The sequence below is a fragment of the Lissotriton vulgaris genome, chromosome 3_1 (genome assembly GCF_964263255.1).
Source record: "Lissotriton vulgaris chromosome 3_1, aLisVul1.2, whole genome shotgun sequence".
NCBI lineage: Eukaryota > Metazoa > Chordata > Amphibia > Caudata > Salamandridae > Lissotriton > Lissotriton vulgaris.
Window position 1 is genome coordinate 1,240,587,800 of NC_141689.1, and position 27,116 is coordinate 1,240,614,915.

General features: G+C 46.7%; 1 protein-coding gene across 1 annotated transcript in view; it reads left to right on the forward strand.

Moving 5' to 3' along the window:
- The window catches only part of LOC147727723 (uncharacterized), a 170,769-nt gene that overhangs the window by 85,430 nt on the left and 58,223 nt on the right, over window positions 1–27,116 (forward strand). Inside the window, exons 4-5 of the mRNA XM_086961720.1 lie at window positions 6,231–6,332; window positions 14,577–14,687. Of these exons, the coding sequence (XP_086817846.1) occupies window positions 6,231–6,332; window positions 14,577–14,687 (213 nt within the window). The remainder of the gene's footprint in view (window positions 1–6,230; window positions 6,333–14,576; window positions 14,688–27,116) is intronic.

Below are 27,116 nucleotides of genomic sequence, written 5' to 3' on the forward strand. Positions count from 1 at the left end.
CAATGCTGATAACTACAACAGGTGAAAAAGAAGGTTTATTTTGGACAGGTGGTGGGTGATATGCTCATGCCATGCATTTTTATTTCAGTCTACCGTTGATTGTGTGAGAAGACTTGGAATAAGCACACCTAGGAGGTCCAGGTGACACTTACATATCAATGTTGTTCCAGTACTCTTTTCTCTTATTCTAAAACACTTTGTCACATACTGGGGGTTTTTTCTGTTTGCAGTAGCGGTATATTTAGGTCCTGAAGAAAGCAAGGCTAATGGCCATAATTGCTGAAACATGTCGACCACGTTCCACCACTAGACAGTTTATAAGTTTTCCCTGTCTTGGCTATTTTTAATATTGGTGTTGGGAGCTATACTCTATTAAAATTTCTGTTGCTCCTTAAACCAATTTTATTCACTTTTTCTATTTTCTTGGTATTTCTTTGCACTGCACACACTTTTTTACCCCGTCAGTTACATCACCAACACATAGGTTTCCAACTCTAAAACCAATATACACTGACTAACAGGAAGGTCAATTTCTTTCTGTTAGAGAACAAGATCAGGTACAGTGTTGGTCCTCGGAGCCCCAAATGATGAAGGGCGGTTCCGAGTGGTGACTGATGGGTGCCAGAGACCAGATACTAACCTGACCTGGCCCCCTCAATATTATTATATTTCCAGTTATATGGCTAGAGGTAGCATTTCACTTTAACTGTCCTCAATACTTGCCTGTCAAATTCTTGACCCTCTGATACTTCTTTGTGATATATGTCTGTTGGGCGTGTATTCAGAGCAGGTCATTAAATTGCCCTTGGGTCCCCTTTAAATGTATGTGGTGTGGATACACTTCAATTCCAACAAAATACCTTCTACTGATCACCTGTGTGGTACACAAGCCTGTGCCCAACACTAACAGGTCTTAATACAGAAGGTAGATTTACAAACAAGGAAAGGCTTTTTAAGGCAAACAAACGTTTTCTGTATAGTAAATGCAGTTGTACAGAGAAATCACATGAACACCATTACATTACATAGTAATCAGGTTTTGCATATGGTGTCACAAAGGTCGACGGCGTTTCGGTCCCCCCATTCGTTATGGGGACCATCATCAGGACATTGGAATAATGCCTTAACTTTGTTAGCCTCTAATTACCTAGGAAAGAGATAGGAGAAGGAGTAACATTTATTTAAGGTAGGGCTTACATATTTAATGGTGGGTGACTAGGTGAAAGTGTGCCACTATTGTGAGTAACGCACTAATTCCAACGGCCATGGTCGTGAGGGTGACTGGCGTGGGGATAGTGGTGACCCAAGTAGTGGGATCTGACTGGTGACGGACTGATTATAGGCTGATAAGGATGGTACTATGCTAGTACAAGGCTAGCAAGTGTCTGCATGCTGGCAGGGAAAAGGTGGTAAAGTGAAAATTAACGTGGAGGCGGTAATGCGATGGTGCCTATCAAGTATGAATTCGTGCTATGGGTGAAGTCGTAGCGCGGGTGCTAACCATGCAAGGGACACTCACCGAGTGCCTATCGGGTGCATGAGATCAATTGCGACTGTGCTGAAACGAATTCGTACTGTAAGGATGAACCCACTGCTCCTGTGCAGGACATACACATGAACATGAGTGGGACATTGCGCAAGTGCCTGTCTGGTGCATGTTACCAATTAGGGCTCGTGGAGGCAACTGCTGCTAGCCGAGGTTACAATTAAGGTGCACGTAGCTAGGGAGGCATGCCGAAGTAAGGCTAGAAACAAGGGTGGTACCAGAATTAATAAACGGGTGCCTGGCAAGTGCATGTTACCGTAAGAGGCTAGTGCGGTCAGCTAATCAAAAATTGAGGCACGGCGGAGTCGGGGCATGCCGGTGAACGAACGCGAGTAGCGCAATTACCAGTAAGTCTTACCAGGGCAATGCGATTATGCCCGAGAGAGGAGGAGGCAACCGGAAAATAATGCCGCAACCCTAGGGAAGAACACGGGTGGTTAGGAGGGAAGGAGTGCAGACGTAGCCAGTGAAGGGGCCATAGGATGAGCCAGCTCTTACCGGAATGAGTTGCTAAGCGGGTCGTGGTTAATAACCAATTCCGACGGCGCCAGGAATCTGCCTGTGGAGAAGTATGAACCATAAGAATCATGGGCTCAAAGTTGTTGAAATAATAAGGAAGACCGGGCTGTGCAATGCTTACCGGGTGAGACGGAGTGCAGGGTCTGCCTAGCGTGCTCGGCAATGGGGCGTGCAGCAATAAAAGTGATGCCGATTGGTTGGGGGGCGTGCCACAGTGCTCAAATTAAAAATAAATGAAGGACAACAGATACGGGGGCCATGTTGGAATGTGCAGGGCAGTGATGGTAACAGTGAGAAAGCCTGGAAGGTACAGCGGTTCACTTGAGGAGTATATTCATGAAACAGCCAATACGGAACAATTCAGCTGAATATAAGGAACAGTTAAAAATAGAACATTAAAAAATTATTACAGAAGTAAATGAGAACAGACAATTAGGGGTTTAGATAAGGGCAGTCCATTCCTCTTGGATGTTCAGGCCAGAGTTCAGACTGTCTGTTTTCAGTATCCAACGTAGCTCTTCTCTGTCAAGCATTCTGGAGAGGTCTCCACCCCTGGATGGAATGATCACTTGTATAATTACAGTCCACTGTATATCATTTTCCGAATGTCCTTTGTTCGCAAAATGTTCCACCAAAGGGGCATTGGGTGTTTTACACCTTATCCGGCTTCGATGTTGGGAAATTCGAAGCTTTATTTTCTGCTTGGTCTGGCCAACATAAATTAGGTTCCACGGACAAAAAACGGCATAAATGATATTGCAGCTATTACAGTTAGTAAACGTTCGCAATTCATGTTTTACATCCTTATATACAAATTCTTTGAAGTTAATTGAGAAATCACATACCACACATGAACCACATCTGGAGTGACCAGTGAGAGGGGGCAGTGACCAAAGATCGTGAATGGTGGTATTCTTTAAGTTCTTAGTTGGTAAGGCAGCTCTGACTAGATGATTTCTCAGATTTTTATTTTTCTTAAAAGCAAATAGGGGGGATTTCCAATCAAAGGGGCCCGAGTTCACAATGTGCCAGTTTTTTTAATGCTCTTTTTAACTCGGTTAGAAACAGTGGAGAAGGTGGTAACACACACTGTAGCTTCCGAGGTTTGTTTCTGCTTGGGCTCAAGAAGTGTCTCTTGCGGGCAGTACCAGGCCCTTTTCATTGCATTCTTAATAAGACGCCTTGGGTAGCCCCTGGTTTTGAGTTTGTTGAGCAGTATATTAGCTTCACTAAAGTAGTCCTCTTTTAGTGAAGCTAATATACTGCTCAACAAACTCAAAACCTGGAGCTACCCACTTCTTGAGCCCAAGCAGAAACAAACCTCGGAAGCTATAGTGTGTGTTACCACCTTCTCCACTGTTTCTAACCGAGTTAAAAAGAGCATTAAAAAAAACTGGCACATTGTGAACTCGGGCCCCTTTGAATGGAAATCCTCCCTATTTGCTTTTAAGAAAAATAAAAATCTGAGAAATCATCTAGTCAGAGCTGCCTTACCAACTAAGAACTTAAAGAATACCACCCTTCACGATCTTTGGTCACTGCCCCCTCTCACTGGTCACTCCAGATGTGGTTCATGTGTGGTATGTGATTTCTCAATTGACTCCAAAGAATTTGTATATAAGGATGTAAAACATGAATTGCGAACGTTTATTAACTGTAATAGCTGCAATATCATTTATGCCGTTTTTTGTCCGTGAAACCTAATTTATGTTGTCTAGACCAAGCAGAAAATAAAGCTTCGAATTTCCCAACATCGAAGCCGGATAAGGTGTAAAACACCCAATGCCCCTTTGGTGGAACATTTTGCGAACAAAGGACATACGGAAAGTGATATACGGTGGACTGTAATTACACAAGTGATCATTCCATCCAGGGGTGGAGACCTCTCCAGAATGCTTGACAGAGAAGAGCTACGTTGGATACTGAAAACAGACAGTCTGAACTCTGGCCTGAACGTCCAAGAGGAATGGACTGCCCTTATCTAAACCCCTAATTGTCTGTTCTCATTTAGTTCTGTAATAATTTTTTAATGTTCTGTTTTTAACTGTTCCTTATATTCAGCTGAATTGTTCCGTATTGGCTGTTTCATGAATATACTCCTCAAGTGAACCGCTGCACCTTCCAGGCTTTCTCACTGTTACCATCACTGCCCTGCACATTCCAACATGGCCCCCGTATCTGTTGTCCTTCATTTATTTTTATTTTTAATTTGAGCACTGTGGCACGCCCCCCAACCAATCGGCATCACTTTTATTGCTGCACGCCCCATTGCCGAGCACGCCAGGCAGACCATGCACTCCGTCTCACCCGGTAAGCATTGCACAGCCCGGTCTTCCTTATTATTTCAACAACTTTGAGCCCACTATTCTTATGGGTCTTACTTCTCCACAGGCAGATTCCTGGCGTCGTCGGAATTGGTTATTAACCACGACCCGCTTAGCAACTCATCCCGGTAAGAGCTGGCTCATCCTATGGCCCCTTCACTGGCTACGTCTGCACTCCTTCCCTCCTAACCACCCGTGTTCTTCCCTAGGGTTGCAGCATTATTTTCCGGTTGCCTCCTCCTCTCTCTGGCATAATCGCATTGCCCTGGTAAGACTTACTGGTAATTGCGCTACTCGCGTTCGTTCACCGGCATGCCCCGACTCCGCCGTGCCTCAATTTTTGATTAGCTGACCGCACTAGCCTCTTACGGTAACATGCACTTGCCAGGCACCCGTTTATTAATTCTGGTACCACCCTTGTTTCTAGCCTTACTTCGGCATGCCTCCCTAGCTACGTGCACCTTAATTGTCACCTCGGCTAGCAGCAGTTGCCTCCACGAGCCCTAATTGGTAACATGCACCAGACAGGCACTTGCGCCATGTCCCACTCATGTTCATGTGTATGTCCTGCACAGGAGCGGTGGGTTCATCCTTACAGTACAAATTCGTTTCAGCACAGTCGCAATTGATCTCATGCACCCGATAGGCACTCGGTGAGTGTCCCATGCATGGTTAGCACCCGCGCTACGACTTTACCCATAGCACGAATTCATGCTTGATAGGCACCATCGCATTACCGCCTCCACGTTAATTTTCACTTTACCACCTTTTCCTTGCCAGCATGCAGACGCTTGCTAGTCTTGTACTAGCATAGTACCATCCTTATCAGTCTATAATCAGTCCGTCACCAGTCAGATCCCACTACTTGGGTCACCACTATCCCCACGCCAGTCACCCTCACGACCATGGCCGTTGGAATTAGTGCGTTACTCACAATAGTGGCACACTTTCACCTAGTCACCCACCATTAAATATGTAAGCCCTACCTTAAATAAATGTTACTCCTTCTCCTATCTCTTTCCTAGGTAATTAGAGGCTAACAAAGTTAAGGTATTATTCCATTGTCCTGATGATGTTCCCCATAACGAATGGGGGGACCGAAACGCCGTCGACCTTTGTGACACCATATGCAAAACCTGATTACTATGTAATGTAATGGTGTTCATGTGATTTCTCTGTACAACTGCATTTACTATACAGAAAACGTTTGTTTGCCTTAAAAAGCCTTTCCTTGTTTGTAAATCTACCTTCTGTATTAAGACCTGTTAGTGTTGGGCACAGGCTTGTGTACCACACAGGTGATCAGTAGAAGGTATTTTGTTGGAATTGAAGTGTATACTCAGTAAAATTATAGACCTCTGTCCGGCTGGACATGTCCTTCAGAATATAGAACGGATTCTCTCTATATTTATTACTCGTTTCTTTATTTTTGAATGCATGGGACCACTGTTGTTTGAAAGATTCAAGCTCCCCGAGGTCCCCTGTTGACTTAATTGGGGCCCCTTGTTGTTATAAATTATATATGTTGACACCTTGAGCTACTTAGTTTCCTTTTGAGCCTTTTTCTGGAACTTTCCCCGTTAAAAAATGCGGGTCAAATTCCAACCATTAAAATTACTGTTAGCAAAAACTGAAGGATATACTGAAAATTGCTTGGACGATAGAGGTCTACTTGGAAGCCGCAGTACTGCCACCTTTGGGGTTGCCTACCTCTGTGTTGTTCCTACAGATCAATGAAACACATGACAACCAGGGCGCTACAAGGGCATGACCAAGCTATCAGCATCCTAATGGTTCAGTAGTTAGTATTTGGAATGTGATTACTGTTTTTTCCCTAATAGAGCCTTCATATCCAAATTGTGACAATGCTTTGATGATGGAACAAGAACACGATTCAAGTCAAGATGACACCGGAGCGGAAACAAGCAGTCAATTCACTTCAGGTACGGTACAAGGGAGTGGGGGGAGTTCCTGAGTTGCTGGGGAGAGGCAGTTCTGTATGTGAAGCAAAGCATCGGAACGCTGTATTAAGTGGATTGCATTTAAAGCTGCCCCTCGTAGGAATAGGGATAGGCATGTTTCAGTGAGAACATATTTGATAGTCAGCCTCTGACACCCACTTAAACCACTGTTTGGGGATAGGAAAATTGAGGCCAATCTCAAAGTTCTCTCAATAGTCATTTTGGATTTTGTTGGTATGTATAAGCCCTCTTTGCAGTTGGGGTCTGCTTGTGGAGAGCTAGCTGTACATCTCTCTTTAAGTGTGTGTTCGCGTGTGTGTTGGGAGGGGGTAGAAAACTTCATTGGATATAGGTAGGCTCAGGAAAAGGCAATTCCAGCTGTCTGGTCCGTCTCAAACTTCAGAGCCTGGAGGAAAAGGGGAACATATTCCTGGATAAGTAGTATGTTGCTGGAATAAACGCTTGGGTATGTAGGCCTATTGTCAGGAAGGGCATCAGGAGCGGCCCTGGGCCAGATATAGTCCTACTCGATAAGCATTCCTTACTACCTGCATTCCTGAGTGTAAGGGGGAGGGTAGCCTACGTCCTGTTCACCCAAGTTAGGAGTGAAGGAGCTAAACTTCAAAGGTGCATGCAGATCCATATCAGTTGGTCTAGATTTACTGTCTTGCCCACCCCTGCATGGTCCTGTGCCATCATGCTCAGGGTAGGATGTTAACTACCTAGGTGTGTGACTATCTTGCACCCTAGCTAGAACGGTAGAAGAGATTCACAGTCCCTATGTTATTATATGTGAACCCCTAAACGTGTGCCATTGGCACACATTTGAATGAGACTGAGAGGGAATCCTGTTTGCAGGTTTCCATAGTGTGAGCCATGTGCCCATCTGGTGGATATGGATTGAGTTTAATTTGCCCAGGTACTTTTCCCTAATATGAATATGTTGGTTACCATAACTTATGTTTGGCAATCAACCTTTCTTGACACCGCTTTGAGGTTGACATTTGTTGGGTCTAGGGATTGTGATTTCTATCTACACGAAGTGAACACACTGTTACCTGCTTCACCTCTCAGGGTAATAAAGCTGGAGACCAGATAGCAGACTAGAGCCTGTGGGACTGGGGATCCACAGCACACTCTGGTTCAGTGTCAATACACAGAACCCTGCTCTAGGTACAGAGCCCTCTCTTGTACCATCAGAGTTGCTTCTTCCTGGTCACCCCAATGGGATGTAGTGAACTACCCCAATCTTCCAGGCCCAGTTATCCACTTTGGGTCACTGGAGAAGGACAAATGTTCTACACTTAAAATTTACCGGTCAGATACAAAAGTGGGATTGTGTATACAGCATTTCATTTGGAATTGTTACCCACACTGATTCATTGATTGTTATGCTTGTTCTTGGATGGACGTGCATGTTTGTTACCAAAATATATGTTTTGAGCCACTGTGTCGTAGACCCTCGGTAGGCAGTCCAGAAGGCATGAATGCAGTGCTTCACTATGTCACATGAAATACCAGTGTCTGCTTCAACTAACACATAGTTTAGCGTGTTGCTCAGTGAGTTAAATGTTTGCCCTGCAAAGGGCAGTGACCTGCTGGTCACAGGTCGAATTCTGGGGAAGACCGACTTCAATATACAGCTCTGTTAATCCATAGCTTACTGGCGATATTCAGCCAAAACACACACAAATGGGGGCACATACCACCCCCCCACACACACACAAGGACACACACTGGAAATAGATGTAGGGAGCCACTCATGACTCTCACACACAGGAATAAACTGTCTTCAGTGGCATTTTGTAATTACAGAGGATCCAAGCAGGCCACCCGACAACCCAACACTACATCATGTTAATATAAGACCTTCACACACACACACCACACCACACCTGTATCATTCTACTACAAAATATACCACATCACATCATACTGTTCCACTACACCACACACATTACTACTCGACTTCACACCATAACACAGCAAATCACAACACAGCATATCCCACTATCCAGTGCTAATCACCATCATCATACACCATGCCTCACTAGACCACACAATCCAATTCCACATTATACCACACCCATTCGCACCATGACATCCATTATCTCATCCATCACACTTTGGGAAACCTATCATATCCCATAGTGTCGCACACCTTCTGAGATCACATTAAACCACAATATAAAACACATCAAACCAGCTTTTGCATCAACACATCATTCCACACCCACCTTTACCCATTACACAATACAACACACAGTAAAACTCTAATACTTACTTCACATCACCAATTCCTCAAAACATACCCCCTATGCAATTATAAACCAAATGCAACACACCATCCCACTTATAGTACACTGTACAACACAATAACAAATTACACTCTTCCACAATAATCCTCAACCAGAAATTAAATATGTATCAGGGATCACAGGGACAATTAAAGCAGATAAGCGTATATACTACTTTGCCCCATTTTTCTTACATCTCCAGATTATCTTGTTCACATACTTTTGTCTTGTGCTCCCTTCCATTCCTTTGGTCAAAATCATCAACCCTCTTTTCCCTACCTTTCAATGTACTCTCTCCTGTCATTACAAACTTTTCAGTCTCACTGGAGTCTTCCCAGAACACTTACAATATTATGTGGGTAATACCACTGTCCAAAAAAATAACAGTTGGCTTCCTCTCACCTTACTGTTGTTGGTCCATGGCCCAACTCTTTCTTCACCAAATTGCTTGACTGCCTTATGTTCATGCTAATCACCCACCCTCTTCCTTACATCTCATACCTTATCTTAGCAAGTCCTCTCCACTGAGATGACACTGACACAAGTGTCCAACCTCCCCAACACATCCCACCATAACAATTTCCCTCCTTTACTCATCTCTTTGACTACTAAGAAAGTACGTGGTACAGACGTTGACCCATCGTAATGGTTAATATTGACTTTGTGGACACCAGGGTGCTCACTCGACTGATTCTCTTTCAACCAACCTGAGCACTCCTTCTCTGTCATAATGTATTATATGCGTTTAGACACATCTTTATCTCCTTCCCATGTTTTAATCAAAAATATCTGATTGTTTCATAGCTTGACAACATTGAATTAACCTTTCAACCCTTTGTGCGAAATTCCCCTACTCAGTAATCTCTGCCACTACTACTCTGCCAACCACTCACTCTCTCCCTCCTCTAGAAACCTCAGAGTGTAGCGGCTATACTTTTAGGCTGATTTCATTATTTTTTTTAAAACAGATTTTATTGGTCTTTCTATTACATCATATCATTACATTTCAACAGTTCAAGTCACATCACCTGATATGAACCCTCTCCTAGCTTCTATTGTTTATTACATTTCGGGTCCATCTGAAAGGTCGAATAAGATTTTAAAAAAACTGTAACATTAACTATTCCCCCTTCCCTCGAGTCACCAGGAGAGTGGATCGTATGTGGGGTCCTGAACCAGCACTTACAGTGATCAATCAGAATGTGTTTATAGGGTAGTGCGATGCACGGTCAATGAGTTAGACTTCATGGTTTTGCTTACATAAAAATTTGGATAGGCCGGTTACTGTTAGCATGTCTGCATCGGGGGCTCTTCCCTCTCTCCATCTGGGGTCTCTAGTTCCGGGTGCGCTAGATTGCTAATAAGGATCCCCCAGGTTCTGGCTAACTCTATTTTTCGCAATCCCCGCTTAACTTGCCGCATCAGTATTCTCCCCTCACAACGCGCCCACTTCAGGAGTTCTTTCTTCCAGGTGGATAGTTTGGGGCCTCCCTTTGCTTTCCAGTTTCAGGTTATTCCGCGCTACACTAGTACGAATGCCAAGTCTTGGTATTTATTAGTAACTTTGGTTTTCGCTGTGTGGGGGAACCAACCCAGCAGGCAGTGGGCTGGAGAGAAGGGGAGCTCCCTATCATTGACCTCTCCTATTGTTTGTAATACTCCTTCCCAAAACTCGTGCAGGTGGGGGCAGTCCCAGAACATGTGCAGGATGTGTGCCCGTACTTCGTCACAGTGTAGGCAAGCTGCCTCTTCTATCTGGAAATATCTACTTATGTGTTCGGGATCAGATATGCTCTAAGAAGGACATATTAATTTATCAATTTGAAGCATACATTTCTGGATACTTTTGGTATCCCAGCTCAGATACTGTCCCAGTCCTTCGCCATGATTGGTGTGCCTAAAGCCCCTTCCCATTGGAGTCGCATCATCTCCAGTGGGGACAGTCTACCTACGTGAAGCGTTCTGTACAAGCAGGACACTGCTTTAATGGTGCCCACCAATAGTGCCATATAATAACAGCTTTGTTGTGGTGGGGACTCTGTGGTTCCTGTTTGACAATGCTTGTGGATTTCTGCAGTGAGTGTTCTGTGTAATCAGAAATGTCCCTGGGGTAGCCCGAACCCCGCCCGAAACTCCTTGAACGGCAACAGTTCAGTGTCCCTGTAGAGGTCATCCATTTTTATTGCCCGGCTTCTATCCAAGCCTCATCAGTTACGCCCGTGTGGGAGTGGCCATAACATATCTTGGGGGATGTCTGGTGAGTATGGACCCCGCACTCCCATTCTCTGCAGCCCCCAGTGTCAGCAATTGATCTGTACTTTAAGTTCTTGGGGGTCCTTCCCTGTTGGCCTGCCTACCCTGAGAAACACTGGCAGCAGGTCATGTAGCTGTGATTTGGCCTGTCTTGGTGCCGCCGCCTGTTGTTGCTCTAGAGCTATTTTTCACACTAGCCACTGCAGCTGAACTGCTATATAATAAGTCTCAAAGTCTAGGGCGGCCAACCCACCCGCAGCTGTAGGTGGTTGCATTGTTGTGAGGGCAACCTTGCATCGCCCTGAGCCCCAGATAAAGGTCTGAATCTGGGAGTCCGTCCAGAACCCTGAAAAAGGCAGCCGGGATCCATAGTGGGAGTGCGTTAAAGTAGTACAGCAGGCGGGGAAGCACCACCATTTTAAGGAGAGCAATCCTGCCAGCTACGGGCCGCCAACCCATCAGCAGCTGTAGGTCGTGGCATTGTTGTGAGGGCAACTCTGCATCGCCCTGAGCCCCAGATAAAGGTCTGAATCTGGGAGTCCAGGACCCTGAAGAAGGCCGCTGGGATCGATAGTGGGAGTGTGTTAAAATAGTACAGAAGGCGGGCGAGCGCCACCATTTTAAGGAGCGCAATCCTGCCAGCTACCAAGAGTCGAAGGGTCAACCAAAGGTCCATAGCTGTTCGCAGTTCTTGCATGGCCCTCTCTATGTTGATCTCATAGAGATCTGGCCAGGTATGGTAAATGTAGGCTCCCAGATATGGCTCCCATTGCAGTCGTGCTAGATCTCTCGGGGGCATCCCATCTACATCACAGGGAAAACCCGAGATTTTTGCCAACTCACCTTGAGCCCTGCTATAGAGCCGTACCTCTCCAGCAAAGTACGGGCCCCCGCCAAGTCCCTGTCCCCCCCCCCCCCAAGTCCCTGTCCCCCCTTACAGAAACAGCAGCAGATCATCAGCTTAGAGCGCTATATGATGATAGACCTGTCCAACTCTCAGTCTTTCATATGTGTGCCCTGTTCTAGCTGCAATTGCAAGAGGCTCCATAGCAAGGGCAAACAATAGGGGGAGAGTGAATACCCCTGCCTGGTGCCGCACTCTACCAGTCAGCTCCCCTATATAGTCCTTCCTGTGCACACCCTGGCCATGGGTCTTGTATATAGGAGTCTGGTACAGTTAATAAACCCCTCCCCTAATCTCATATTTGTCATTACTTTGTACAAGTAGGGCCATTCTAGGCTGTCAAAAGCCTTCTCTATATCTACCGTAAAAATCGCTGCTTTTTCTTGGTCCCTCTCGTTTCCTCTAGTATGGTTAGTAACTGTTGGATATTCCCTGCTCTACTGCGTGATGGGATGAACCCTGCTTGGTCCTTGTGCTCTAGGGTAGTCATGAGGGTTAGGGTTTAAGATTTTATAATCTAATGTTGAGCATTGATAGCGGACAATAAGCCAATTTGTCATGGGGTGCTTTATTTGGTTTTAGATTGGGAACTATGATAGCCTCCCTTGTGGTGTCTGGGAGGGCGCGTGTCTCGTTAGCTGTCTCATAAAGCGTCAGGAGTTGAGGGATTAGTTCAGCTGAGTATGTGGAGTAAAACCTCACCGGGAATCCATCTGTGCCCAGGGTTTTATTGCATGCCATGTGTTTGATAGTGGCAGCTATCTCCTGGGTAGTTATGTTCCCTCCTAGGGCATCTGCTTCTTCCTCCATGCTCCGTGGGATCTGGAGGTCGGCCAGATATGTTCGTGTTTGTTGTAGGTCACTTGTAGACTAGCTAGTGTATAAGGCAGAGTAGTAACCTTCAAATGTATCATTAATCTATTCTGGCATATAAACCCAGGCTCCCTCCCTGATCTCTAATTCCAGGTTGGGTGAACCCTGTTTGCTTGGGTTGGCCAACCATGCAAGTAAAGAGCCGATTTGTCCCTCTCTGCATGTGTCTTGTCTGCATAGTAACTATACTCAAAACATAGTAGTCTCTCTACCTGTGTCGCTACCTCATCTTTAGCTGTCAGGAGTTCAGGTTGTAACTCTGGATTTCCTGGCCGTCTAGGTTTAAATGTCCCTTAAGCGGTCTTCTACCTTTTCTACATCTGTCAATAGAGTCTGCCTGATCCCCTTGGATTTGGGTATGCAGTATCCTCACGCCACAGCCTTGAAGGCATCCCATTCTATTTGGGGGGTGTGGACGCCGTTCCAGCATTTTCAGCAAGATACTGGGTGATTTTGGTCCCGATCGTTTCGCGGAAGACCTGGTCCGCCAACAATTCAGGTTTAAGACTCCACGTAGGTATAGAGGGTCTGGGATGCGCCCACTGCAGGTGTAATAACACAGGGTTGTGGTCCAATATAGTACGGGGCAGATATTCAATCACATCGATCAGGCTGTGTACATCAAGGGTGGTAAGAAACCAATCTAGGCAGACATGAACTTCATGAAGGCGTGAGGTGCGTTTCTTCTAAAAGCGCAATATGTGCCCCTATCCTATGTAGGAAAGAAAAAAACGGTTATATTTTCGCCATGGTATGCATGCCCCTGATATTCCATTTCAAGCCCTTATAAACCGGGTTGCTATTCATGTTTATTCTCTGTGTGGAGGACAAGTTCTTTCTATTCCCATCATGTGTTCTCACCCGCCCTTTAAGTGTGTCCCAGATCAGATTGTGTAAATTGTTTGCGAGACTTGGTGTGGAGGACAAGTTTCTCCTATTCCCATCATGTGTTCTCCCCCTCCCTGTTCAGTGTATCCCAGATCAGAGTGCGTAAATTGTTTGCGTGACTCGCTAATTCCCAACGTCAAAGGCAACCGTCAACAACCCCATCTCTCCCTTCCCGGGACAAGCAGCAACATGCTACTCGCCCAAACCATGTTAGTGTTCATCTACGTGCTAGCCAGTTTGGGATTTTATAGGGTGTTGTTGATCGGGATGAAATCATCCACAGAGGAAATTTTTACGTAGCGCAATGTATGTTTCAAGGCCATTCAAAGCAGGGATTATCAGTCTGCGGCAGTTTAGCAGTTCTTTTGCAAATGAACACTTTTTGAACCTCCACTAAAACAATCCATAACTCCCACACAAGCCACAAAAAGATACTCAAGAATGAAACATCACCCACCACATTTATGCTGATGAGACCTAACTCTACGTGAAAAGTTCCTCCAAGGAAGATATCAACAAGACCCTAACGAAAACTCACAACTCCCTAGCACGTAATCAACTCAAATTAAACTCCCTGAAAACTGAATTTCTTCTTATCTCCCGACCCAACATCACCACACCCATATCAGAATGGATCAACCACCTTGACGCCCTCAAATGCAAACCAGCCATCATTGAAACAACTAATTCCCACAGTATAACCCTAGACTAACACATTAACAAGAAAGCTCAAATTAGTGCATCCACTCACAGTGTTACTCACTAACTCTACCTTTTCAAAAAGGTAAAGACATTCATTCCGCCTTCAGGTACCTTGAACTTATTAGCACCTCTCACCTGGAACTTAGAGCTAAATTCTCCCTTAAGAGCACCATAAACCCCACTGTATGCTCAGGGTCCTGTGCGATTGAATCATCTCTATCCAACCTCTGTCTTTTGCCGTCAACCACCACCTCATATGCATAATTTTTTATATAATCTTACAAAAGTACTTCTTTTTTTTAATTACAGGGCATGCGACCAAAGAAGAAATTATTTCATGTAGCATTAAAGAAGAGGGAGGTCACTACTCTAGGGTCCACAGACGCTCAGAGAGAAGCAAGCCCATCAGTAGCGCCAAAGGTAAGCTCTCTGTGATTTACTGATTTAAAGTCCCAAGAATAGGACATCTGATTGGAATAACATTTCTTGCAATTGATCCTATTTTATGAAATGTGGCATTATATTTGGACTCCACAGTTGATATTGTACACCGAGTCTCACGCCTAACTTTTCTCTACCTGTGTGCCTTTTACTTCTCATCCTACTGTTAACTTGCTCATGTGTTATGGGGCAGATTTATCAAGACTTTGCTACACCGCAAAGTCTTGAAAGGGGATTTATTGTCCAGCGTAAATCTGTTTTGCACTGGAAAGGTGCAGCTTTTTAGGCTCAAGTAGGGCTTTACCAGTGCTTTGCACGCCTGTGCGTAAAGGGGACATTACTTGGGTGGTACTTGGACACATTTTGGAGTAAGCACTCATGTATTTTGAAGCAAAGCCCTATGTACTAAAATTCTCAGACTGGGCTTTGCATCAAAAAATAATGGCTTTTGGAGGCAGGCACAAAGTTGGAGAAATATATTTATTTCTCCAAATAATTCCCACATTGCATGCATGTTGACTGTACAGTACACATCCAATGATTTAAATATTTAAAAAATTGTCTAGACATAGGATTTTAGTAATGGAGGGGTATATTTCCGGTACAAAAGCTATACTAGACATCACACACACACCTTTGCACTAGGGTGCAAAGGTTTGTGTGTGGACCGTAGAAGCCTGTTTGTTTGCCAGGTCAGGGAACAGCACAGCAGCAGGCCACATTTAGTAATCATTGCTCGGCGATGCTTTCTCCCTCTTGCGCAACACAGCTCAGCAAAGTTGGTTGCTGCACTGCGTTAAACTTTATTGTAGTAAATCTGCCCCTATGTATCTAAATAGCATTTACACCATGTCAATCCTGTTTTATAGTGATATTCATGACCTGGTAATAGTAATGTACAGTCATGGAGTTTATGTGCGTGTGGGCATTTTTTCAAGTTTGCATACTTTTGGACAAATATTTATAACTTTAGATCAGACAGAAAGAGTAGAAAAATCTAAAGCATGGTTTCTTTTAGAGTCAGTATGCAGTTCAAGCTAATGCATAAATCACAAAATGCACTTTAAGATTAAATACACACATTACTAGAACAATTCAGTAAAGAATATGAGATCACATAGGTTAATGCAGAGCATTCACTAACAGTTAAGGAGAAACTTGTGATTATAATACCATGCCATAATAAACAGCTTCCTTAAAAAGCCAAGCTCTGTATAATAAGTTACCGCCTATTCAGTATAACTTTTTTGAAAAACAATATGCTGGAGACAATTACATATAAAAGCACAAAAACACATATGATTTATGCCTTGTGTTTTCCTTCTTTTCTTGCTAATCCTGAATGCTTGTAGCTGTCTCGCAGGCCTCATTATAGGTGCAGTTCAAAAGGAGAAGAGAGTAGAATCAGTAGCATTGCACAGTGCTGAATTGGCTGCAGTGGTTACAGATGATGGGCACTGGCACTGAGTTTTGGTGACTTGGACTTATTGTTCATCATCAGTCTTTGACCCAGAGCAACAGAGAGAAGAAAGACAGGAAAAGGATAAATAAAGTGGAAAAGAAAGATAAGAAAACGGTGTCAAAGTGAGAAAAATGATATGCTAGAGAGATATAAAGAAAGAGGAATAAAGAGTAATCTAAATCAGGCAGCCTTGGTACTTGGCAACTCTGGGATTCAGTAGCACCTCTTAAGAAAAGTTTGGCCCGTCAGTTTTTTTATTTTATTTTTTACAAATTATGCACTGCATGTACAAGAAGATACTAGCCCCACTTCAGACAAATTTGCGCTTCCGCTGGGAGAGGAACCTTCAAATCTGGTGTGAGTTCTTCATTTGATCAGGAAGAAGAGTACTGCAGCAGCTCCACACCACCCAGAGAGCAGGCACCAGTTCCACTTCATCAATTATTCTCTTAGTCACGGTAAGGTTATGGATGTAAATCTGGGGGCGTGGCTTGGAGCTCGGCAAGATGGCTGCACTGTAGTGCTGCTCTGCCGGCCGCCAAATAACATCCTGTGGGTATCCTGACCCCACCAGGCCATCCAGAGACGAACGTGGTGGGAATTTGATGAGCATTTAACAGGCCATACGAAAAGTTGCTTTACCTGCCTGTGAAGCAGCTGTGAGGCGGCCGACTACACGAGTGAAGCCCCGGCCGGATGAAAATGGCGGCGATGTAACCTGGGTTTGGCTGGGCTCTTCTTCCACCTCGAGCTCGTCTATCACGGACCCCGGGGCGTTACGGTGAGAGGCTGCGCTCGCCCGGCTTTAGACTGTGTCGCGGCCCGGGTGGAGGCCGCAACATCCACCACCACGCTGCCGCCGCTTGACTGCATTGGGGCCGCCCGTCACTGTATGAAATATATTGTGCCCATAGCAAGGACTTACGCTGCCCCACGTCGACTGGAGGATCCTGCCGCAAGGTTTTGGGGATATCGGGAGAGAGGCTCTAATGGCGGCGGAGGCCTAACGGGCATTGTGGCGCTGTGGGCCTCTGTTTCGGTGGTCTGTGGAGGGTACTTGGCACCGCTGGAGGAGCTGCGCATTGCGCTGTACATGTCTGTGGGTTGCTATGAAGGAGCTGCCACGAAAAAGGCGGACCTGCGGCGAGGGGGTGTAGAGAGCTGGAGAAGAGTGCACACTCTTTATGCTAGCCTTTGAGGGATTTGCCTACTGTGCTCACTACACTAGCGTGTTGCACTGCTGGGTGCACCGAGTGGGCTGCTACCAAGTGCCAGGATTTGTGCTGCTGGGGCACATCACGAGGGCTCCTTACCCATCCTAGAGCCCCCAAACACGACTCACACGTGTGTGGAGCAGCGGACATTTTGTGTTCTCAGGACTGGCATTGTGCTCCCTGGCGTGCTGGGCCCGAGCCTGGCAGATCACGAGGATCACACAGTTGACATACCACAACATTGTTGAGCCTCGACTAGACAAGTGAAGATACACTCTGTGGATGGCGTTCACTGTTGTTTGTCTTCTCGCTACGATAGATCACCATGGGGAAGCCGGAAAAGAACCAACCGCGCTTGAACTTCGAACAGCAAAAAGGAAGCAAATCATTGCAAAACACGCCTTCTGATTCTGAACTGGAGGCGGAATCTCAGGAGACCACAGCATTGGAAAAATCACTAGCTGCCATTCAATCTAGTTTGCAGGCCATAGATGGGAAGATAGAAGCCCTCAATGGCAGGATGGATCATTTTTAAGCGAAGCTTGACAAACAGGCTACAAGACTTGGAGAGGCAGAACAACGTATCACGAACACAGAAGATGGACTGCAACAAGTGGCGTCCAAGACAGAGGACATTAAAAAGATACTTGCAGTAATACAAGCCAAAAATGAGGACATCGAAGCGCGCTCTAGGCGCAACAATATCCGCATTTTGGGCCTCCCTGAGTCGACAAATGTGGGGCGTCTGGAGGACTACATGGAAGCAATGCTGCACGACGTTCTTGGTAGCGGAGAATAATCGCCTCTATTTGCAGTTGAACGCGCTCACCGTTTTCTAGCGGCCAGCCGAGACCTATCATTGCGTGACTGTTTAACTTTCGAGACCGGGACACCATCCTGCGTGTGACACGTCAGCGAGGCAACATAACATATCAAAACAATGTCCTGTCATTTTACTCTGATTTTACGGCAACTGTCCAAGCAGCTAGAAAGGAGTTCCAAAATGTCAAAAAATAACAGAACAGCAAAAGATGGCAGTAAGGAAATACTAGTTGCACCACCTAGCTATACACAGAAGTCACAGTGGATTGCTCTGCAAACGCTGCCCGCCTCTCTGGTCCACTGCCACAGGACCATGAACATCCAAAAACAAACAACAAGCAAATAGAGAGGCAGCAATAAACGTAATTATATAGTGTTTCAATACACCAAGACGAAGAAAATGTGCTTCAAAGATGTGAAAAAAGTCCTTTTCAATATATCCTTTTTTTACAGGATGTTAAGACAAACAGACAATATTCTTGGTACAGGATGATCACAAAGACAGCCAACGCGTTTCGCCCGCTTTGGTCTTCCTCGGGGCAAATACTCAAAATCACAGCAATGGCACTGGTGTCACAAAATAAATGGACAAAAATATAAACTTGTTGCGGATTTCGCGAAATCTTTGACTTAAATTGCTGGTGAGTCGTAAGACCCAGGATAACATGGAGGCTGCTTGAGAAAGATTTGACCATATAGGAGTGTTGCATATGTAAATGTACAGGAATTTATATAGCGCAAATCACCAACCGGTCTCTAAGCGCTTGCTTAGGGAACCCGTCCTAGTATTCCCCTGTGAGATAACCCCGGCAGGGTATCCGCAAGGTGAAAGCCAGGCATCCCGCCGCGAGGGGCCGTTGTGGAGATTAAGCAAGCTATTGCCCAGAGTCGCAGAGTGTGAACCTGTGAATCGAGTAGGCGCCAGAGCGAGAATTGTCGGGTCCATGGACATTTTAGGACTCAAGACCCTGCCGAGCCGGGAATTGAACCCTGGTCCCGGGCTGACCTCTGCTTCCAGGTCTGCCTCCTCTAACCAGTGAGCCACACTTCTCCATATCAGAGCATATACTCGCATTTTCTACTTGAATACCGACAGAGGATTGGTTAATAAATCATAACCAGAAATACTGCGTAAAAGAATCTTCTCAGGATCAATATTGTGTCCACTTTACGTTCCCCCTTTTTTCGTCTTGTTTTTTGACGCACTGGAAGATATAGCCTGTGTGTGGCATTCATACGTACACAGGAAATACTTAGACCTTCCTGTTACGGAAGAGGACGTTAAGGAGGCCATCTTATCCCTCCCGAACAACAAAGCTCCGGGCCCGGATGGCTTGACGTCGGAGTTTTATAAAGCGTTTTGCAAATATTCTGATACCGCATATCTTGGAAATGTATGCAGAGGCCCATGATACGGGCTGTCTCCCCCCGTATCTGTACCAAGCGCTGATAATCACCCTGTTAAAGAAGGACAAAACCCCTTCTAGATGTGATTCATATCGCCCATTATCGTTGATTAATTTGGATGCAAAAATACTCGCGGAAATTCTGGCCACTAAATTGCAACCCTTAATGCTACTGCTCGTGCTCCCGGATCAATCCGGCTTTATTCCGGAGCGCTCTACCTCCTTTAATCTTCGCACAATATTTGCAATGTTTCATGTGTTCAACCCTACCTTACCGGCCACCGCAGTTCTTTTAGACGCTGCAAAAGCGTTCGACTCTGTTGAATAGAAATACATATTCTACATTTTGGGCACAATGGGTTTCCCCCCAGTTTTTATCCGTTGGATTCAGGTGCTATACACAAATGCGTCTGCAAGAGTTCGGGTGGGGGGGTCTGACCTCTGAACCCTTTGCCATGACTCGCGGGACTCGTCAGAGCTGCCCCCTGTCCCCTTTTCTTTTTTTTATTGTGCTGGTGCCCTTTGCGTGTAAGATCAGACAGTCTCACAGAGCCGCTGCACTGAACTTTCATAATCGGCCAGTGGGCATCTCTCTGCGCGGACGACATGGTCCTCTATGTCCGCGAACCACAGCGTTACTTATCCCCGATTGTATGGGAGTACTTTCAATTTGGTCTCATTTCTGGACTTCAGATCAACTGGGAAAAATCTGTACTTATCCCGCTGACAACTGTCACATCCCCGCCCCAGGTGGAATATCCGCTAATGTGGTTGTGAGAAGTTAGCCTGGCATATGATGTCCACTATTCTAGTGGGCACCTTGCACCAGTCTAATCGACCCTTATTGATGGTGGTTGTAAAGTCAACCTTATAGACAAGCTATCCTATTGGTAGCATGGACCAGCAGTCATAGGCTAAGACTTCAGAGAGCATGTGAAGCAAGCTGTTTTACCAATTATAATCCCTTGAATACCAAATGAAAGGACACCACACAAGGTATATATCAAATATATATGTATTTATTCTAAACACAACCCCTCTGCACTCTTTAGGAGGTCAGAGGTAAAAGTACATCACAATTTACCCAATTAGCATACGATAAATTGCACAAATACAGTTATGCCCTAGGGGCCTCACCAACCATATACTAAGGAAGTGGTATAAGTACCACGTCAGAGTTAGACAGCAGGCCTAGGGCCTGTAGAATCGCTGGGACTAAACTAAACAACCAAAGGTTAGGGAGTAGGTGGCCCACGGGAGACACATGCAGTGTCTGAACACCGTCACGAGTTACCATTGACTTATAATGGGAAACAAAGAAGTTACAAAGTTACTGTTTAAGGACACTTCCGGATGGACTACGGTAAAACCCCTTTAGACTAGGACACTTCGAGATTCAAGACCCACGGGAGCACCAGAGTACTCGTGTTACCTCACCCAGGGAAGCCGGGTGCATAGGTGCCTTTTGGTGTCGGGTTTCATTGTCGTTTTCTATGGAGATCTGCAAAGAAGTGCTGCAGATGACCAGAGGAAAAGTGTCCGGGTGGATCCAAGGGTGGATCAATGATGTGAAGAACCTGAAAGCAGAGGGGACAGAGTCTGGGTCACTAGCCAGTGACCAAGAAGGAACCCGGAAGGAACCAGGCGATGTCGCGTGCTTGAAGGTGAAGAAGGTAAGCATGTCTCTTCAGCCAAGAGGTCCAGGAGGCATTGACGATGACCAGGCACTGGATTCGAGCTGTCCCACTAAGGATCTACTTGACTGCGGTCTCGGTATCCGGATTGGACCCAACAAGCCTTGGCAACCGCAACCCACGCAGGATGTCGAGATTGGCTCTGTTGCAGACCAGCAAGATCTGTGGCGCTTCTCCTTTGAGGGAAGCTGGAGCAAGCCTGGAGCAACCAGGAAAGCAGTTTAGTTCAAAAGAAAAGTCTTCAGGGAGCTCACTAGCCAACGGGCAAGGAACCGGGAAGACACGTCAAGCTGAAATGCAAGAGCGGGCCCCACTCGGCACTCGTGGAGTGTGGAGGGCTGAGCTTCAGTGCAAATGGCGCATGGGTCTGGGGCTTCACGTACACCAATGCACAACTACGAGGGTACCTATGTAGTTGAGCAGTTAGCAAAATACAGGATGGCCAGGGTGACCAGTCCCACATCTCTCGTGTCCGCCACGGGTCTCAGCTTTGCTGTGGATGTGGGTCGAAGTTAGAGAAGTCTGAGAGTCCAGTTCCTGTGTTGCTGAGTCTTCGGGTTCCAGTGAGAGCGTCGACAAAGCAGACCGGCAAGTTACTGGTGGTGCCTGTTTGCACAGGGTGGTCACTCCTTGACCACAAGGGAGATGTCTTCAGTCTTCCAGTCAGAATAGAATGTCGAAGGTCCAAGAGTTCTGTATCAAAGTTTCTTTCCAGGATAATCTAAAGTCCTGGGGACACAGCTCCTATACTTATACTAAACTAAGGGGCTGGATTACCTGCCTGGGTCCCTCCTATGGATGGACCTGAGAAGGGGGTGGTTACACCCCTTTCTCTTTGTCCAGTTTCGCGCCAGAGCTGGGACTGGAGTGCCCCAGCAACTGGTTGGAAACTGGCTATGCATGGAGCACCTTGTGTGCCCCAGGCAGTGTCTCAAAAAGCATCTGCTGATGCAGCCCTCCCTGTCCCAATACACATCTGCCTGTCTGGGGAGGTGCTGGCACCTCCCTGGACAGGGAACCTATAGTCCAGGCCTCCACTGCCGGAGTTTTGTCCAGCAGCAGGAGGCCAGACTGGTGTCTGTGGCAGCAGCATCCATTTTGTGATGCTGGGGCTCTGTTTAACTTTAACCGGGTAAAGCGGTAACATACGTGTCTTTTCCCACTAGAAGTGTGGAATGCTACCCCCGCCGCCAGAATTGGCGTGGGGTAGTATTCCAAGTGTACGACACCTTACACAACATGTTTTGATAAAGCCAAACCAAAGTTAGCATTAACCGCGAGGATTATAATGCACTTAAGAGTATATGGTATGGCTATATCATAGAACAGCTATAAGGAGATGGTTCGGAAAGCTGCAGAGGGGCTCGGCTCATGCTAGGGCACCCTCTCACATAAAACCAAGCACTCTGCCTCCAGGATTGTCAAAACACACAAGATGAGGGACGGAATGTTGCACAATGGCAAAACATTCCCCCCAGTCACAGATCTGGGTTTAATCCACTGTTATTTTGCTCACGAAGCCACCCCAGTTCAGACGTGGCCATATGCAAATCAGTCTTGACCCTGTGCCTCATGGGAACAGTCCAGACCGAACTGACAAGCCATGTCTTCCCTGGACCGGAATCAAGCATCCTAGAACCGGTTTCTGGCTATCAGCCTTCATCAGCCAGGATAGCTTGACTACAGTGGCGTAGTATGACATTGTTCTGCAGTCTGTCCATCACCTGTTGTTTTTGGATTGTCGAGGCCTACCATAGGAGTGACCTATAGGTGCATATGTATCTATATATAAGGTAGATATAGGTATACTATATCTAAGCAAGGGGCGATTAAACCACCTTACCCAAGCTGAGTGATCAGCCTGTGGTGTCAGTTTGGAGGGTCAGCAGGGGTGGCATAATACATGCTGCAGCCCCTGGTAGGCTTTGGATGCACCTATGCCCTGGGTACCTATGGTACACTATACAGGGGCTCACAAAGGTGACCCAATACCCAATCTGGTATGTACCTAAAGAACAGCTGGGCTGTGGGTCTGATTAGCAGGCCCACAGCCACACTAAAGTTGAAAACCCAGAGAATCACAGCAAAAATTGGGGGTGACCATAGGAAGCAGACCCTACTCTCCTACAGTGGTCAGCATATCCGGTTAAGTATCTTGGTATTTGGATACACAGAGACCCTGAGGTGGTAACTCGTGAAAATGATGGCCGCCTATATTCAACACTGGTACAACAGATAGATCGGTGGGTCTCATTGCCCCTTTCACTGGCAGATAGAATCGCAGTAATCAAGATGGTAATCCTTCCGAAGTTTTTATACTTATTTTGCAACATTCCCATCAAATTGACTAAACACTTTTTCAAGACTATCCTGGCGCAACTGCTGCGTCTTGTATGGGGGAACAAACAGCCAAGGATTAGCTGGGCAACTCTGAAGCTGGCGTATGAGAGGGGGGGGTTCAACGCGCCTGATTTCTATGTCTACTATCTGTGTGGGCGGCCCAATATGCCTATTTTTGGTTCCGTTCTCAGAACTTCATTTCTCATGTGGCGGTGGAGGAGGGTGATGCGCACCCAGTTCAGCTGCGAAGTCTCCTTACACATACATTAGACATACTCCCAGGTCAGAGATTAACCCATTAGACACCACCATACAGGCCCGGTAGGAAATCGGGAGGACGGCACATAAGCTTTCTCTATACGCACCGGCTCTACCTATTGAGGGGCATGCAGCGCTGTCGGTGGAGGGGGAATCAGGTTCAGCGGATTCTAGCGCTGTCAGCGGAGCCCAGGCACGAAAGATTCCTTGGTCGCCATTGTCGGCGAGGCAACAGGCCACGCCAACTTCGAGGCCACGCCCCCCGCCCCACCAGTATAAAAGCACTGACTAAAAGTGCATTCACCGGAACCTGCATACACCTGAGGCGGAAGCCGGGAGCGTCCTGATCCTTTGTTTTTAAAATTTACCTCACCTGTGTCACGCTTGTTGCTCTCTGTACTTTTTAACTCACGCTGCTTCCTGGCAGTCCTTAGACCTTCTGTGTGCACTCGAGCGCACCGCACAGCGGATTCTAGCGCTGTCAGCGGAGCCCAGGCACGAAAGATTCCTTGGTCGCCATTGTCGGCGAGGCAACAGGCCACGCCCACTTCGAGGCCACGCCCCCGGCCCCACCAGTATAAAAGCACTGACTAAAAGTGCATTCACCGGAACCTGCATACTCCTGAGGCGGAAGCCGGGAGCGTCCTGATCCTTTGTTTTTAAAATTTACCTCACCTGTGTCACGCTTGTTGCTCTCTGTACTTTTTAACTCACGCTGCTTCCTGGCAGTCCTTAGACCTTCTGTGTGCACTCGAGCGCACCGCACAGCGGATTCTAGCGCTGTCAGCGGAGCCCAGGCACGAAAGATTCCTTGGTCGCCATTGTCGGCGAGGCAACAGGCCACGCCCACTTCGAGGCCACGCCCCCCGCCCCGTTTAGGGGCTAGAAATTATGTGCATCCACCGTACGCGCAGCGGACGGGCGCAGCGGGCGCGCCTAAGGCAAGCCCGTCTTTGCCCGTCCTCGCCAAGTCATCGCCTCTCGCCAGACCCCCTGCTCAAAAAATACACGTGTACGATAGCAACCTACTGTGGTCACTTAACCCTTGCCCCAGATGTAACAATCTAGAAGGATGTATTGGTCAAACCGCCCTTCAATGCAAATTCTGCAATCTGACTATACCTGAGCCACGACCTATCTGCCACAAATCGCCCAGGAGAAGCCAAGCTTTGCTTACCATCCTACAGCTTAACGTGAGATCCCTGGTTAAACACCACGCGGAGGTAAGAACGCTCCTAATATACGAAAACCCTGATATCTTGTTTCTGTGTGAAACCTGGATGAGAGATGACCTAACCAGCATCCCTAATTTAGCACTACCGGAGGGGTTCTCCATGATTACCATCAATAGGGCCTCGAGAGGAGGGGGCATTGCTGCCATCGATAGATCGTCCTTCACATGCTCTTTCCTACCGGAAAGCATAACGGGCAGTGAATGCGCACGCTTTACTATATCCACAAGCCCTCATTTCTCTCTTTCGGGCCTACTTATATACAGACCCCCGGGGCCTTCCATGAAATTCAGAGAAGAGCTCATTGAGATAACCCATGCTTTGATCACCAGCTCAGCTAACTTCACCATCCTAGGGGACCTAAATCTTCATCTTGACGACACCGATGATGTTAATATTAGCAACTTCTTAGCTGACTTAGCAGCTCTACAGCTGACCCCTCTCGTTCAAACCCCCACTCATACAGCGGGTCACCTACTTGACCCGGTGTTTACTAATATCCCAGATGCCAGAGCAGACGACCCTAAACCTATGGCCTGGACCGATCACTCCCTGGTCAGTTTCTCGATCCTGAGTGTCTCTCCTCCCATGATAAAGGCACCTACTTCATGCCTAAAACGGCCTTGGCATAAACTTCAACATCTTAACCTTGCTGACAGCCAGGCGAGCTTAACTTGGAGGGTGTGAACAACATTGATACGTCGTATGCGTCCTTCCAGGACTGGCTCACCAAGGGACTGGACGCTGTTATACCGGCCAAGTGGACCAAGGGCCGCAACTCCCCCTCTAACCCCTGGTACGATGAAAAGCTGAAAACTATGAGGAAAGCATGTAAGAAAGCAGAACGCCACTGGAGGAAAGAATACAAGCTGGAGGAAAAAAACGCGTATCTGGCCTTGCTTAAAGCATACCATAAAGCCATACGCTTAGCTCGCGCAGCCTTCTTCGCGAATGAAATTAAAACAAGTCCCAACCCCATGAAAACCATTTTTAAAATTGTGCAAAAATTGCAACATGGAGATAAACCAGCCTCTCACATCACTTCTACTCAGCAATGTGATGATCTAGCAACTTTCTTCACCGATAAAGTGAAGAAGATCTACAACTCTTTCACTCACGACCTTCCAGAGGACATTAAATCCCCCAAAGTCATCTGTGAGAGCTACAGGCTCTCCTGCATTCCAGCCATCTCTCGCGAGGAACTGACTACAATATGCAGGAAGGTTAAATCTGGCGCACCTGCAGACCCCATGAAACCAGTCTACTTTCAAGGAGCCCTGGAATTCTTCCTCCCACCCCTGACCTCTCTTCTCAACCTCTCATTTGCCACGGCCACGGTACCCATCTGCTGGAAGCAGGCTTGGGTCACACCCATTATAAAGAAACCCACCTTAGACCCCTCGAAGCCGGAGAATTACCGTCCGGTTTCGCTGTTACCTTGGGTAGCGAAGCTAGCGGAGGCCCACGCGAACAAAGTGCTGAACGATCACATGGCAAAAAATAACATCCTGGACCCTTCCCAACACGGGTTCAGGCCGGGCCACAGCACGGAGTCCGCTCTCCTTAACTCCACAGAACGCCTGAGAGAAATCATGGACACCGGTAAAAGTGCCGCGCTGATTTTGCTCGATCTCAGCGCGGCCTTCGATACGGTCTCACATGCTATTTTACTTAAACGACTGGAAAACATTGGGATCATAGACTCAGCACTAGAGTGGTTCCGTTCATTTCTCACAAACAGATCCTTCCGGGTATCGGCACCCCCCTTCATCTCTAAACCCCAAGAAATAGGACAAGGAGTGCCACAGGGCTCTGCCCTCAGTCCATCCCTCTTTAATCTATACATGCAACCCCTGGCGGAAGTCGCCAAAAAATGGAATCTTACAATGGTGTCGTACGCCGACGACACCCAGTTGGTCATCAGCCTCAAGGAGGCTCCCTCCCCTGATGCCACTAGATTCAGGGATGGACTGACCGCTG